Source organism: Cyclopterus lumpus, chromosome 14 (genome assembly GCF_009769545.1).
Source record: "Cyclopterus lumpus isolate fCycLum1 chromosome 14, fCycLum1.pri, whole genome shotgun sequence".
Classification (NCBI taxonomy): Eukaryota; Metazoa; Chordata; class Actinopteri; order Perciformes; family Cyclopteridae; genus Cyclopterus; species Cyclopterus lumpus.
This window is the reverse complement of record NC_046979.1, coordinates 19,059,068-19,074,305: the sequence shown is the minus strand read 5'-3', so window position 1 is coordinate 19,074,305 and position 15,238 is coordinate 19,059,068. Positions and strand designations below refer to the sequence as shown.

General features: G+C 41.5%; 2 protein-coding genes across 3 annotated transcripts in view; one reads left to right on the top strand and one right to left on the bottom strand.

Annotated features, from left to right (window-relative positions):
- The first annotated feature begins 2,462 nt into the window (after positions 1 to 2,462).
- ptrh2 (peptidyl-tRNA hydrolase 2) lies at positions 2,463 to 3,944 on the top strand. Its single transcript, XM_034550426.1, has 2 exons — positions 2,463 to 2,538; positions 3,205 to 3,944. The coding sequence occupies exon 2, from the start codon at positions 3,215 to 3,217 to the stop codon at positions 3,728 to 3,730; it is 516 nt and encodes a 171-aa protein (XP_034406317.1). The 5' UTR covers positions 2,463 to 2,538; positions 3,205 to 3,214; the 3' UTR covers positions 3,731 to 3,944.
- A 1,105-nt stretch (positions 3,945 to 5,049) lies between these two features.
- The window catches only part of cltca (clathrin, heavy chain a (Hc)), a 29,206-nt gene continuing 19,017 nt past the window's right edge, over positions 5,050 to 15,238 (bottom strand). For both annotated transcript variants that reach the window (XM_034550422.1, XM_034550423.1), the window contains 17 exons: positions 14,818 to 14,981; positions 13,494 to 13,619; positions 13,253 to 13,395; positions 12,503 to 12,737; positions 12,249 to 12,371; positions 12,022 to 12,167; positions 11,744 to 11,927; positions 11,467 to 11,659; positions 10,728 to 10,885; positions 10,371 to 10,643; positions 9,926 to 10,243; positions 9,656 to 9,787; positions 9,110 to 9,220; positions 8,839 to 9,009; positions 8,531 to 8,752; positions 6,772 to 6,847; positions 5,050 to 6,326 (listed from right to left, as the gene is read on the bottom strand). In XM_034550422.1, coding sequence (XP_034406313.1) covers positions 6,193 to 6,326; positions 6,772 to 6,847; positions 8,531 to 8,752; positions 8,839 to 9,009; positions 9,110 to 9,220; positions 9,656 to 9,787; positions 9,926 to 10,243; positions 10,371 to 10,643; positions 10,728 to 10,885; positions 11,467 to 11,659; positions 11,744 to 11,927; positions 12,022 to 12,167; positions 12,249 to 12,371; positions 12,503 to 12,737; positions 13,253 to 13,395; positions 13,494 to 13,619; positions 14,818 to 14,981 — 2,909 coding nt within the window. In that variant the 3' untranslated portion in view covers positions 5,050 to 6,192. The remainder of the gene's footprint in view (positions 6,327 to 6,771; positions 6,848 to 8,530; positions 8,753 to 8,838; positions 9,010 to 9,109; positions 9,221 to 9,655; positions 9,788 to 9,925; positions 10,244 to 10,370; positions 10,644 to 10,727; positions 10,886 to 11,466; positions 11,660 to 11,743; positions 11,928 to 12,021; positions 12,168 to 12,248; positions 12,372 to 12,502; positions 12,738 to 13,252; positions 13,396 to 13,493; positions 13,620 to 14,817; positions 14,982 to 15,238) is intronic.

Genomic DNA, 15,238 nt, shown 5'->3' with positions numbered 1-15,238 from the left:
GGTTAAAGGGATTTATAAACCTCATGTTAATCTTCATTTGAATCACAGATTGTGAATATACATTACTGTATCATACCACCGGACATTATGAAGAACATCCACTTTGCCTTTAAAAAAAAAACGTGATTATTGAATTATTTTAAAAACAAATGTACTTGATTGTATCCATCTAACTGTATTTCTATTCATTACAAATGAACATAACTTAGATGAGTTTTTCTTATTTAAATTAATTACATTACAACAAATAAAACACATGAGATTGGGTTTCATAATGTTTCAACAATTCAGTCGTGCACATGATGAAGAGGAGCACACCTGAATGAAATCCCCAATTAAGAAGTAAAAATCACACCTGAATATCCGACATCTTCCAAAAATGTGTTTAGAGTTTTATTAATCTTGGAATCGACTTCAATCTCTATTCGTCATACACTTCATCAATGAATGTACATCATAAGTGCGGTTATAAGACATCATATATAATATAATATATAATGTGTTTTAATATCACATGTTCTCTCAGCCTGAGCTAGCAACATTTCATATTGAATATGATGGTTTAGAATTTACATTGATCCCCAATGTCGTAATATTTCAACTCTCATATCATGTTGCCCACTATGTCTTCAAATTCAGTTCTGCAGACAGAACGCAGTTTTAAAAACATGTATTATGTCTGACAGCCCTCATCTCTGATCATCCATAATTGTATTTTTATTATTATGAAGAGAATTTTATGAATGAATTATTATGAACATTTTTCTTTTTCTTTTTAGGCTACATGAAGGTAAAGGTAACGCAAACCCTGCATTAGCAATAGCATGAACATTTATATTAATGCATAATTGGTCTTTATTTATTTTAATATAGTTGGATGACTGTTATAAATTAAGTTTTAAATGATTGCCATATATGACAAATGTTGTCACAAAATGTTTAAGTTATATATCAAAAATGTAAAGTTAAACATCTCTTGTAATGCAAGAAAAGAAACCCTTGTTTCTACCAACTCATTGCCAAACAGATGCACAATCTAACTCCATCATCATTCAGACATCACCTACACACCTGTTCAGGTTTTTTTAAATGCATGATGTACAGTGTTGACGCTCCATGCTGCTACATATGATATGAACCCTTTCTCCACCTCAGATGCCAAATAAAGCTGAAGACCTTAAACTACACCTGGATACTACACAGCATACACTCACATTACCGAATGGGGGGAAATCCCCACTTTGTTTGATCTGCCGTAATCTGCCATGAATGTACGCCATCAGTTTATGATCAACCATGGATATTTCATCAACTTTTAAAAAGTGCAGATTACTTTATTTCGCACATAAACTATTTATCTTTTCCTTACCCAAAGGTGTGTATGGTAATTTAGTATATGTGTCAATGCTAAGTGCTGTATGAATAGTTGAGGCATGTAAACTGAATGCTGCATTGAATGCCAGTTGGAGCAGTTAACAATACACAAAATACCAACACAATGTTGACAATAACCTTGTTGCTTCATATTGTAGCGCTCAAATTAAATGACTCGTTCCTGTCCTTGTACCACCTGTCATAAAAACATGAAATGGCTCTGGATTTTTTTTTTTTTCAACTTATCTTGTCCAAACACCATTGTCTTATCTGATCAAATATAGACATTTGTGTGTCATTCAGAGACCTAATTATGTTTAACCCTTTACTTCTGCACATGTTATTAGTCTTCTCCAAATGTGCAACTTGTTGATGCTTAACTGCAAGGTCAGGAATACCTTCCATATGCTCCTCATCTACGGTTTATTGTTCTTTGATCATTTTTAAAGCCATCTCTGTCCAGATACAGGTGTATTTACTTTACAACCAAGGGGATCTCCATTCAACTAATTATCTTATCAGCTGCTATTACTAATGAGTGATATTACAGTAAAGGGGATGGAGAGGATGGTTTAAGGCCTTCTCTTCTACCACGAGAGTGTGGGAGTATTTGAGTTTCTGTCATGAAAATCCCTCTCATGAAATACTGCCTTCACCTGTCGCTCTCACTACCTGTGGAAATGGGTTGACGATGTCCAACTGTGCCTTCATTAGAATTAGCCCACATTGATTCTGGCTCCTTCCTTTCAGGTGGTCGGCTGTGGAGTACAGCCTGAGTTTTTTTTTAAATAATCTCACAGCAACAACAGGAGCCTTAGTAGCATTAGACCTCGAGCATATCTTACATGCAGTTTGCTTTATGTATGCCCACCATAGTATTGGTATCAAACCCAATTCTCTCTGAATAAAAGGTATCATATAACATATTACATTACATTACATGTCAACAGTATTGTATCCAACATATTTTGGTCACTTTATGAAAGTAAACAATTGACAATTTGTTGAGACAAAACATATGTTACATTTAAATTTAAAATAACAGATTTTCTACTTTGGGGAAGTCGTGGTGCTGTGACGTCATCACCAAGAGACAATAAAAAAAAAGTAACGTTAGCTGAAGCTTCATTCATGCTGCTGCTGGCACGTCGAGCGAACCAGCAGGTATGACATGTAACTAGTGGAGGAATCTGCCATGTGTCGTGTTGGTTGGCACTGCGGGGGACTGGAAGATATAAACTCGAGTCTATTTGTTCGCCAAGTGATATGTATTGTACTTGAGGTGTTTGGAGAGGAAGCGGTGTCGCTTCTTGCCCGGAAGCTAGCGTTAGCATGAACAGTTCCACTAAAGGTGGTAGCTAGCTAGCGTTAGCTTGTTAGCATGCGAAGTTTTCGTCAAAACGCATAACTAACAATTTAGTGAAATCCTAAATCTGTGCTGTATTTAACAAAGCTAAGATAAATGTATAGACAGATGTTATTCCACTCAGTTACTAAACACTATGAAAAAAACTTTAAATGATTAAGTTGTACCACAGGCATTATGAACTAGCTAAATGTTACTTGTCTAACGGTTATTTACAAACATACATTTGGGCAAATTACTTTTTTTAATTAACAAAATTAGTAGCCGCTCTGGAGCTTTTTTTTTAGTGCACAGACGACAGCTGGGGAGTAAAGTGGAGTCAGAACAGTTGGTGAATGGACCTTTGAGTGTTTTAATAGCTGCTTTCAATGTTTCAAATACTTAAAACAAAACAAATGTCTGACTTTTAAAGTGCATGTGTAGCTGGGACATGGACTACCCTTATTCTGCATGTCTTTTTGCAGGCTCAACAATATGGACTTGGCGTACGGCCCATTGGGCCTGGGTGTCGTATCAGGACTGGCCTGTGGGCTCCTGCTTGGTTGGCACCTTCGGGCTCGCTTGGGCCCCACATCTAAACGCCTGATGGCAGCGATGGGGAACGGCACTGGTGAAGCAAGCGTGATGGGAGAAGGAGGAGAGTTCAAGATGATACTAGTGGTCCGAAACGACCTGAAGATGGGAAAAGGGAAGGTCGCCGCTCAGTGCTCCCATGCAGCCGTGTCCGCTTACAAGCAGGTTCAGCGCAGGAACCCCGAGCTCCTCAAACAGTGGGAGTACTGCGGCCAGCCCAAGGTGGTGGTGAAGGCCCCCAATGAGGACACCCTGATCGATCTGCTGGGTCATGCCAAAGAAGTGGGGCTTCCTGTCAGCCTGATTCAGGACGCAGGACGGACTCAAATCGCACCCGGCTCACGCACTGTGCTGGGTATCGGTCCTGGCCCAGCTGATCTGATTGACAAAGTCACTGGAGACTTGAAACTCTACTAGTTGAGTCCACTGAGTTTCTATTTTTATGAAACAATTGACATGTTAAATTTGTTGACTCAAATAACAGTAAAGGCTTGATATGAATTACTTTAATGTGATACTTGTGACACTGGAATTAACACCACATGTTCAGTCCTCCACCCGTGACGTCATGATTCTCAGAGTAAACTGATGGGCATCGTCTCATCAGAATCCAAGCACAATAAAGATTACAGACACTGACTTGACAAAGCAGGAAAAGCACAGGTGTTACTAATAACGTTAATGGCTTTGAGCTGGTAAAAATAGCAGTGCCATAAGTACTACTGTATACATTTAAATGTAAACCATCCACCTGTGCTTGCCTGCTATGAATGAGCAAGGTCCTAAAATGATCTTGTAATACAATAAAGACAAATCCTAATACCCAAAAATGAATTTTGAAATGATAGTTATGTTGTAAAGGTTTCACAGAATACAATGGAGGTCACTGCCAAACAGATCTGACATTTAGCAGAGCTGGTTAGTGTCATGTCAATATTGTAATTTGAATAGGACATTTGTATTTTGACCCCTCCAAAAAAAAAAAAGATGCCTGGTCTTAGATGCTGGATTAGTTGACCATCCTAAAAGTTTGTTACAGATAAGTAGGAACAAATGCCTCCATATAATCAAACACATCTGTTGTCTTGTGTGCATCTACAGGAACGCAATGACAAATCAAACTTCCAGGCGTTCTGAGATGCTATATGAATATTTTTAATGAATGGCAGTAACACTACTTTAATTGTACCACCTGATGGTGCTACACTACATCCTTACAAAGTGAGCCAATGCTGCTGTTGAACTGACCAGAGCATATTCAGCTCGTCGACGTCACACAAGGTAGACAAAGTAAGACCATGTTACAATCCATTTCAACAGCTGAATCAGGAGCTCGGACAGTCACCACAGATGACAAGAAATGGAGAATGTCATTCTAGGCATAAGAAAACAAACTTTTCTCCAATATCAAATTGGACTCCACACTACATTAGTGGTTCTCAACCTTTTTTCAGTGATGTTCCACCTGTGAAATCTCTTTTCAGCCAAGTACCCCCTAACTAGCGCAAAATCCTTTTTGGTTGAAAGAAAAAAAGAGATGTAATACCCAGCATTGTCCCATCAGTGTCTGATTTAATATAGAATATATAACATTCAGTTTATTAATGTACACTTATATTTTATTGAATATTTATTAAGTAACTATTTTTAAAGGATTTGTGAATGTGCAGCAATATACACCGGATGTAATGTAAATGGATACTCTTGCACAGTATAATCAAGACACAACCATACTGTTCTTGACAAACAAGAAGCCTTTATTTTTAAGTGGAAAACAAAACCGCTGTTTCATTCATTATGATCCTGATTATGCACAATCAAGTATCTTAAGTGCACAAATTCAATCTAAGGTAATTTAGATAAGAATATAAGTTCAAAGAGTTAATGACTGATTTCCTGTATACACGCAAGCCTTTGATAAAAACTTCAAATTACCACAAGTCCTGTGATGCGGTTTGGAGGTCAACTGAATGAGTTAAAAGATGACCCTCAACAGGACCCGGGGAGAAGGAAGTTTGACAAATCTCTCCTGCACGCTCCACAACAGTGAATGATATCCAGCAGAAACCGACCGCAGCAGTAAGAGGGGCACGTTAGTCAAACAGGTCTGCAGTCCCTCCTGAGGTGGAATGGTCCCACATTCGAGCAGTACTTAAGCAGATGGAAACGTCGTCTGAATACCAATTTGTTTGGAGAGTCCTGCATAGGCTTTGCAGAGAAGAATCTAACTTTCCTGTAAATCATTATGTAAAACACTCCCTTGGGTTTCCTGTGTGGGGACATGACAGGTACACCGTAGTGTTTCAGGATTGTGGTCACGGAAGCGGCGGTCTCATGTTCAAATATAGAAGAACATAATAGCATTTTTTTTGTGTCTGAATATACAATAATTAAATGCATTTTACAGTCGGACAGAAGAAGCTGCTCACACACACACACATCAAAAGGAAGAGGTTCTACATTAATTTTCTTTTCACTACAGAGTGCAAATCAGATGCTTCACAACAGACCTTTTTTTTGTTTTGTTTTTTTAAACTGAGAAGAGGACTAGCTCTTCTCACAAGCCCCCCCATTGTACATAAACCATTTCCCATTCAAATAAAATAGACAAAAGAAATTAATCTAGTCAATACGGAATGTGAGAAAATTAATCTTTGCGATTCAATATGTTTCTTTGACGACAGAAATAAAACTGAGTCCTTCATGACAGTTTGAAAAGAGGGGGGAAAAAAAGAGAAAAAACGGTTGTCTGTGTTATTCCCTGCTCCCTGTGGGGGGGGGGGGGGGGCAGAGAAAGACACTAATGGTCTGGTGAAGGACTGAGGGGGATGGATGGATGGTAGCTCCAGCCTGCATGTGGATAGAAGGGGGTGGGGTCTTTACATGCCGTAGCCAAAGCCTGGCTGGGCTGCTGGCTGACTGTATCCTGCAGGCGCCTGGTAGCCGTAGCCGTAAGGTTGCTGGGGGACCACAGGTACGCTAGGGCCCGCTGTCAGCATCAACTGGGGCGTGCCTGCAAGAAACACACCCATCGGTAAGGTTTCAAACATCAGAACCGGTCTGTTTTATTCTAACTAGAGCCACAGTTCTGATGTCAAACTCTAAAGAACAGCACATTCTCGTTGGTTCGCTGATGCTTGTATTTTTTTTTGCTTTAAAAATCTATCCTATCCTTTTCAGGTGTGGTACTAAAAGCAACTACTTTGATGAATGCATAACACAATAAATTGGAAAATACCGTAACTTAATTTACAAAACTCAGATTAGATTAAAATGATCTTTTTTTCAAAAAGGCCTGTACAATGAATGCCTATTTTATGTTATAGAGCAGCTATAAATGTAGTTAATTAATACTTTTTTTCGGGGTTTTAAGTTTATTCCGATACAGATATGCAGGGATGACTGCTGCCTTTGCTTTTGATCCGTGAAATGGACACTGGCGTAATGAGGACCGTTACCATAGACGATGGGTTGCGTCTCCGTTGCCTGCTCCTCCTCTTTCCTTACAGACTCGGAGCTTTCTAGTTTATCGACCTGCAATGCAAAGAAACAGCAGCATTCAGAGCAAAGCCACAACAAGTAATGAATAAAATCCCCTGAACAGTGACGACTTCTGACAAGTGGGCTGCCACGCTATGCAGATTTCACGCAGCAGCAAAAACAAAACCCAACTGTCAGGAACAAGACAAAATTCAAGTGATTGAACCAGTGCCCTTTGCTTACGCTTTTGACACTTTACACAGTATGCTGAGATTTCTAGTTTGCACCAAATATAAGCTTGACTACTAGCACTAGAAGTCTTAAATAGTCATATTAAATAAGATGAAGCACCATCTGGTTGGCCTGGCAATACAAGAGGCCAATTCTTTAATAGTGCATGACTAAATAAAGAGACAAGAAAAAAAACAGGCAACAAGTCAGATGCAGCAATGAGCAGAATGTACACACCAGGACGATGGGTGAGAGCAGTAGCACCTGGATGCAGTTATTTGCAGAGTTAAAAGTAAAGGCTGGCTCAGCAGTGCACTCTCACATCTTGTATATGCATGTATCATTCCGTTTCTCCATGCCTCTTCAGAAAACAGTTCTCATTTGTGTTACACAGCTGGCAGTGAGTAAGAGGCTGCAGCACTGAGATGCAGTTTGGGAGGAGGAGAGCGAGTCTCAACCAGGTGCTCCCTGACCTTTCTACAGGAAGCCAGGCAACAACAAAAACAGCCTGGTGCTACGTATGAGCAAGAGACGTGACGGACATGCTTCTATCCTATACCAGTGATCAAAACAAGCCTTTTAAAAAAAGAACATAGCTTCATATTGTGCAGTGTCAGCATCTGTGAGGAAATGCACTTTTATGAGAAGTAGCAGATAATTTAATAGTCATTGAAGCCTCTGACTGGATTAGCATGTTGAGGTTTAATCTTTCCTGACAGAGGCACTGTAGTTCAGATGCCCGTCATTGAATTTCTTATATACAACACCCGATTTATTTTTCCATCAACTGATCATGCATGCAAGTTAATGCCAGATGTCAAAATAGCAAACATGAACTCTCCAATCCTGCATTGTTGCAGCAGACGGCTACAGTTTAATTTCCTGAGACTGAGCATTATTATGGACTACACCGACAAAGTTACACAACTACAGTTTCGACTTGAAAGATGTCTCAGTGTCGGTGTCAAAATGATTGTAGCTAAAACACATGCACACTCGAGGCTGCAGTCTTCCCAGCTAAATACTTTGAGATCAAATACAGAGCATTTAGCTTTCACCTGTTCATTTACCGCATCAACCTGGAAGAGAAGAGTTGCGGCATAGGAAAACATTAAAATTATTTCCCTGGAAAGGAATTTTGGTAAACAGACATCTATTGGAAAGAATTTTGAGTGTCTTTCATTTAATACAATGGTAAGAAATGAAAATGTAGCTGAAACATCCATGTTTGAAAGACATTGTTGTAAAGGACCAAAACAGGAAGAGATGACAAATACTTAATTTTGGACTTTGAATAAATGATCTTGCACATAATCAGAAACAGGTTTAACAGATAATCCATCAAAGATAAGAGAATCTGAATTAATCTGTACAAAACTAAACTAAAATGTGCTCCGTTCTTCCCCTAATCCCCCGACAGGACGACAGCAGCTTTGCACAGCTATATGGGCTTCGTTTATGTATCAAAACCAGTTTGTGTCTCAGTTCAGAAAAGAGCTGACCCACCTTGCTGAGGTACTCCCTCATGACCTGAATGAAGTATGGCATAGAAAAGTCCATGATGTTGTGCCTCCAGGCGGTCTCCAGCACCACGTCAGGTCGCAGCAGGTCGTAGCAGGTGAACAGGCAGGCGGCGAAACACTCCTTCTTGTCCTCCTGGAGGAACCAGGACAGCAGCTCCTCTGCTAGCTCAATATCCTTGGACTCTGACGCATACTGCATGGCATCCTGCGGGGGACACAGCACAGACGGGTTCAGGGATACAGTGCATCAGAAACAGTCACAACAAGAGTAAAGGTGAACACTATAAACACCTTATAGAGCTTGTCCTTCTTGCAGAGCTCCACGCTCTGTTTCCAGCGGTTGTTGCCCTTGAAGAGATAAGCAGCGATTCTCCTGAACTCAATCAGCTCGTGCTTCTCCAAGCGCTGGGCCAGTGAGATGTTGTCGAAGTTGTCGTAGGCATCAATTGATGCCCTCAGTGCCTAACATGGGAGAAGGGGAGACCGTCAAATAAACAATAAGTACATGTATGAAATGAAAATATTGAACAAAAGACTGCTGCACCACGGAAGGCTCCCTCACCTGATAGTCTTCCTCTGTGATGAAGAGGTTGTTAAGTGCTTCATTGACTGATTTGTTGTTGTGGTTCTGTACTGACCGCAGGTAGGGTTTGATCAGAGGCAGCTGTTTCACCTGTGGACACGCATGTACATTCAACATCTCATTAGCCAAGTTTACATCCTTCATTTTATAAGAATTTCCAGAAAATCTACAAATTAGTCTGTCCAAACTACCGTTGTGTAAATATTAGGGGTCATCGCAATAGACACTATTTCTCCTCTCAGGTGGAATAAAACCATTGCAGAAGAATAGGAAACAAGTCAAAGACAGCCAAATCTCAAATGGTGGAAAACGTGATGAAATAAGGTGATTATGTTTGTTTAATGTATTAAGAGGAGGAACGTTACAGTCTCCTTATTGGCCCACACTGATTTATTTGTAGAATTTAGAGAGAGAGAGAGAGACTCAGATTTTGAATATGCCAATTAAAATTGTGCATAAAAATAGGTTGATGAAAAGCACTCAATCACACCCCTTCTCTTGTCATAATTAGAGATTAAAGTGTACCTTGTTGAAGAAGTTGACAGCACGGGAGTGGTCCAGTCTGGGGGAAAGCACTATGAGCAAATCATTCAGTAACAAGGGCTTGAACTCCAGATAGAACTGGGTGGCTTTGTAGTACAGCTCCACGTTGGCCACCTACAGTGAAAAACAGCAGACAATAATTAGCATAAACAGTGCAAAAGGAGCCATGTCAATAGTTGTTCAATACTAGCTGAAAAAAGCCAAATACAATGACACAAAAAAATATTTAAAAAAACAAAAATCGAACGGTACCTTGGTGATTATGTCTTTGAACTGTCCCTCCTTCCAGGCATCGGACGGGTGGTTCATCATGGTGATGATGGCGTTGTCGAACTCCTCGTACTTGTCGTACAGGAAGACCAGCTCGGCCCACAGGTGAGCCTGCTCAGCTGCTCTCAGGACCTTTGGGATGTTAACTCTGGACCAGAAGAGCTCCAGATGCTCCCTCATCTTCTGGGGCTTGAACTTGGAGTAAAGGATGGCCAGCTCTGTGAACATCCCCATGTGAGCACGCTCCAGGCCCAGGGCGGCTTCCAGCATGGTGATGAGCTCCTCAAAGTAACCGCGGTCCTGGGAGAGAGGAGGGACAATGGAATGTGGTAAAAGTGGGTTTTGTATGCATGTAGGATTGTAGTCGTTATAGCACACGAGGTGTTGAAACACACACCCACAGAAAATATCCTCGTTCCCATCTTACTTGGTAGTAGTTGATCAGCTCCTCCAGCTCGTCGGCGTGCACCACGATGTGGAGGCCGCACATCTGCGCAAGTCTGAACTCCTTTCCATCCACGCAGGCGAAGCACACCTCTTTCCAGGTGCGGGTGCTGTTGGCCTTCCGGGCGCCGTCCACAGCAGCCTGGTACTCCCCGAGGTGCACCAGAGTTGAAGCCAGACGACCGAAGTTGGAGACGTTGTTGTACAGCAGCTTAGCGGCATCATACATTTTCTCGTCATAGCAGCGGTCACCAACCTACATGCCAGAAACAATGAAGACACAGTATTCATGTTTTGGCCCGACAGCGTATTCACAGGGTTGTGTGAGAGCAAGGCGAACCTGTTGGATGTGAGCATTGTTGGGTCCGTTGATGAACTCTTCCAGTTCAGCCAGGCGATTGGTTTTGGCCAAGGCAAAGATGAGCTCCGTCTCCACGTAGGACTCACGGGCCTTCTTACGAGCCATCTGAAGGAATTTGACCAAGTCCTCCCAGTTTCCTGAAATACACGGACAGTGATATTAAATGCTAATTAATCTAAGTTAATCAAGCTCATTTTTAATTGAATATCAGTTGACAGAGCACCACGAATTTAATTATAAATTAAACTTCCTCTAAATTCTTCCCCATTATTTTGTCATTTCAAAACTTTTATCAGCAGCAGCAGCAATATCAGGAAATGTTGGGTTTTCATCAGCAGTTACTCAAAACAGTCAAATAAATAAACCCTCTGGTCTCATGCACAGATATGAGTGGAGCTCCACTTGCACACGCTTGAGAGAAGCGGGGTCATTATGGGCTGGATGCGGCCTTTGAGAGGTCGCCACATCCCGCATATATTTTCCTGAAATTATGCTATCAGCAAAAACCCCTGGAGGACCAAAGTCAAACTCCACAGCATGGCTGATTCATATTGGATGAATCAAAGTGATTGATCAGCTCACAATAAGTCAGGTAGTGCTCTTTTCCCTCTCTACTTTGCCCAGTTTTTTTTAAAAAACCCTTTGGTCACAATGAAATTAATCCTCAACCAAGTGTGGCGCTTTTCTTTCCTTACGCGAGCTCAACGAGTCTCCTTACCGCTCTTATCAGCAGCCTGTACCACCTCCATGTAAGCAGAGGGATCATCGGCTTTGATGTAGGAGTCGATGGCCTCTTTAACCAAGTCCTTCTGTAGCTGCGCTTTGGCCAGCTGGCTCCACACAGCCGGCTCATTGCAGCGTTCCGCAAACTCATAGGCCCGGTCCAAGTTGCCAATATGTTCAATCAGCACCTAGATTAAAAAAGGAACATTGACGATCAATGCTTCGTCAGTCAATAAGGCGTGGCTCTAGCCATTTAGGAGATAATGACTGACCTGCACAGCAGAGGTGTTGACGTCAAACTTCTTGAAGATGGCAAAGGCCTCCTCGAAGAGCTCGTTGCTTATGGCGATGTTCGCGATATCGGGAGCGTCATAGTTGTCCAGCCTGCTGATGTACTCCATCACACGAGTGCGGTCGGCTTTGATTGCGGTTAGGATCAGCAGGTTCTGCAGATTTCTGTGGGGGGGAAAAAAGAAAACAAACACTTTGGTTTGGCCATTTGATTTTGAAATGACACGGCAAGAAATCCAAAAATGTTTCAAGTAAACACCTGTGTTCACTGAAGACAGAGTTGTCCAATACAATCTTCTCCAGCAGCTCAATGAGCTCGTTGGGCAAGTCTGCGGTCATGAAGGCCTTGACTGTGACAGATACCTCCTCTGGGTCCTGGGTTTCTGACAGTGCCGTTTGCACCACCTGTGGGCCAAGGAATAGAGGCTTAGAGAACGTCGGGCAGTTGCATCAAATGGGATGAGACTTGTTTTGTGTATACTTCACCTGGTCAATGAGTGGTCGTCTGAAGGGGTTGCTCTCCAACAGCACGCTGGCCCACAGGTCAGGGTCTTTGCGGCGCACCAGGTAGCGAGACAAGCTCTTGAACAGGGAGTTCTCATTGCAGACCTGATATGAAAACAACATCAATTACAATTCTTCCGCTATAGTGAAGACAAAAAAACAAACAAATAGAAGGTGAACTAAAACATTTGGATACACCAGTGAGAGGTAGGCAAGTAGAAAAAGCTCATCCTCACGTCGATCAACTCCTGGTCACACTGTCCTCTCTCGTATGCCACACAGGCCAGGTGGGGGTCTCTCTTCTCGCAGTACTTTCCCACCACACGGCTGTCATAGTATGGGTTTTCCCTCAGGAACCGCTCAGGGTTGTTGTTGCTGTCGATGTAGATCTTGGCCAGAGCGTTGTGGGTGGCGGGCTCCTCACAGCCCTCGTGGATACGAGACTCCAGCCAGGGCAGCAGCAGCTTCAGTCTGTAAGGGAGGAGGGATGTCAGCATGTCCTTTAGACTGCTCACACAATGTCTCAGACGGGAATGAAGCACAATTAAAATCCTACTCAGAGCACTAGATAGACGAGGTCCATGTTAGACTTGTTGAATTGAATAAGATTCCTCTCTAGATTCCTCTAATTGATCAACATTTGCTTCTACTACAAAATAGGTTTAACTAAGGTTCACTCTCCTGTAAAACAATCAGTAAAGTATATTATTGCCAACTGTTGGGCAAAACAATTCTGAATTTGATATGCATTACTGCGACAGAAAGCAGTCCATTTCTGAGAAGAACAGTTTTGATAAATATCACACAGGTTGTCGCAAGAGAAAGTAATAATACCATGGTTTCTATTTCTAAGCTCATAGAAAAGTCATTTTAAAATATTCTTTATCTGGTGTGTCAGACGAAGCTGCAGCTACTGGCTGGCACAACCCTTTCCCTCCTGATGATTAACCTTTTGCTAAGAACATGAAAGTAGAATAGTGCAGCACCTGTTTCTCTTTTCCACCTCAGCGACCAGTTCATCAGTAGAGAACTGTCCCCTGACGACCAGGATCAGACTCTTGATGACATCCTCCGAGCAGTCCACGTCCAAGAGACCACCAATCACAACAGGCAGACGGCTAGGATTCACCTAAGACAAAAAAAATTAAAAATTAAACGATACATCTCATTATCTTATTTCTGAAATATGATGAAGTATAATCATGATGATGCATTTGAAAGCCTTACCTTCTGAACATAGATCTCAATGTACTTCTGCAGGTTGTTGCGGTACAGGTAGAGGACCAGGTCGTGGACAAAGTCGAAGCGGTCACAGACGATGATGAGTGGCAGCTGGTCGGTGAGTTTGGCTTCCTGTCCGTCACAGAGAAAAAGACGCCAGGTTGAGTAAGACAACACAAAACCACCAACCGTGGTGAATCTTTTACCACCGCACTTAGAATGAATATACATGTAATTTTATGAATAGAATATAGATTTATTTTACTGCAGCTATAACAATACTTTATTGTGTAAGATGGTGACATTCATCAGACTGAAAATAAAATTTCAAATATATTCCAGCTAAGTCAACCCTCCTTAAAAAAGACTTAAAAAAAAAAAAACGACACAATTAATATAATATCAATGTGGTCAAAAGAATTACGGTTTGTCACTCCAACAAATGGACATCACGTCGCAAAATTAGCATATTTCACAGCTGAGTCACCGAATAAGACCTAAATATTCTAAGATAGCTTTCTTACTCGAGATGCACCGATTGCAACTGTCTTGGCCGATTCAGTCAACACAACACAGCACTGACCACTAGTCCTCTGCACCACAATGCCGCCAGCCACACTCATACGGGATTAACAAACTGGGATTGTGAACCTTGTCGATGTCATCGGAAAACATGCTGAACTAACTACGGGCTCCTGTTACGGGGCTACACACTATACACAGACCCCTCCAAGGTCTTTAAATACGGAGTGCAGGAACCTAATTTGTTTACCATACACTGCAATTACACACAAGACATCCAAGGAAAGACTAGGACTACATTATGATATGTAGTATGGGTGTATGAATTGTGGTGTAGAGGCATATACACCTCCATACAAATCCCAATCCTGTGCCTGAAGTTCAGGGCAAAAAAAAGAAAAAAGGGAGATGTCCTGCACTGTGGGGAAGGATAGATTTTACCTGATACATGTCCTGCCATTCCAAAGACCAAAGAGGAAAAGCACAAAAGATAATTCACTACTGGGGATCTGCCAGTGACAGTAATTATTTTTCTAATGTATCGAAAGGGGTCAAATGTTAAAGGGTTGTGTGACGCTTTTCCTATAATAGCTGCAGCATTGTAAAGACTGACTCAACACTTTAAAAACTAGGTGATTTGAGATGGGGAATGGAGGTTTTGCATAAAGATTAAAATGGCATTAAAATAAAAAAATAAACAAATGGGTTAAATAAGATTTAAAATAAAAACAGCAAGAAAGCAGGTAAAGGGAAAAAAGCGATGTAAAATGTCCGCCTTTGATCACTCCAGCTGTCCCTGCATCTTTACCTTGAGGAAGTTCTTGACGCGCTCAGGGTCGTAGCAGTTGCTCTCTCTACAGATCCTCTCCACCTCTTTGATCTGGCCCGTCTTGCAGGCGGCCTGGATGTATTTGAAGTGGACTTCAGGGTCCTGACTGAAGTTTACAATCGAGCCCAAGAAATAGAACAGACCTGAGAGAGACAGTCACTTTTATTAAGCTAAAGCTTCTACAGCGGCACCAATCTAATGATAGCACTATGGATCCAGTAATTCATCCTAAAATATATAACATATTTAAAATGTAGCTCTTCCCTAAATAGCTTATTGAACCTTTATACTTCATTACTCCACTTATAGTAGAGGTGAACTTAATCAGCTCCAGGCCATTCTGCACAATGTATTGATGCTGTGGCCTACTTGTCTAATTGATATTAAAAGGGACATGTAA

What these genes read in the sequence shown, in the direction of transcription:
- ptrh2 (XM_034550426.1), top strand. Translation starts at nt 3,215, where the DNA reads ATGGACTTGGCGTACGGCCCATTGGGCCTGGGTGTCGTATCAGGACTG.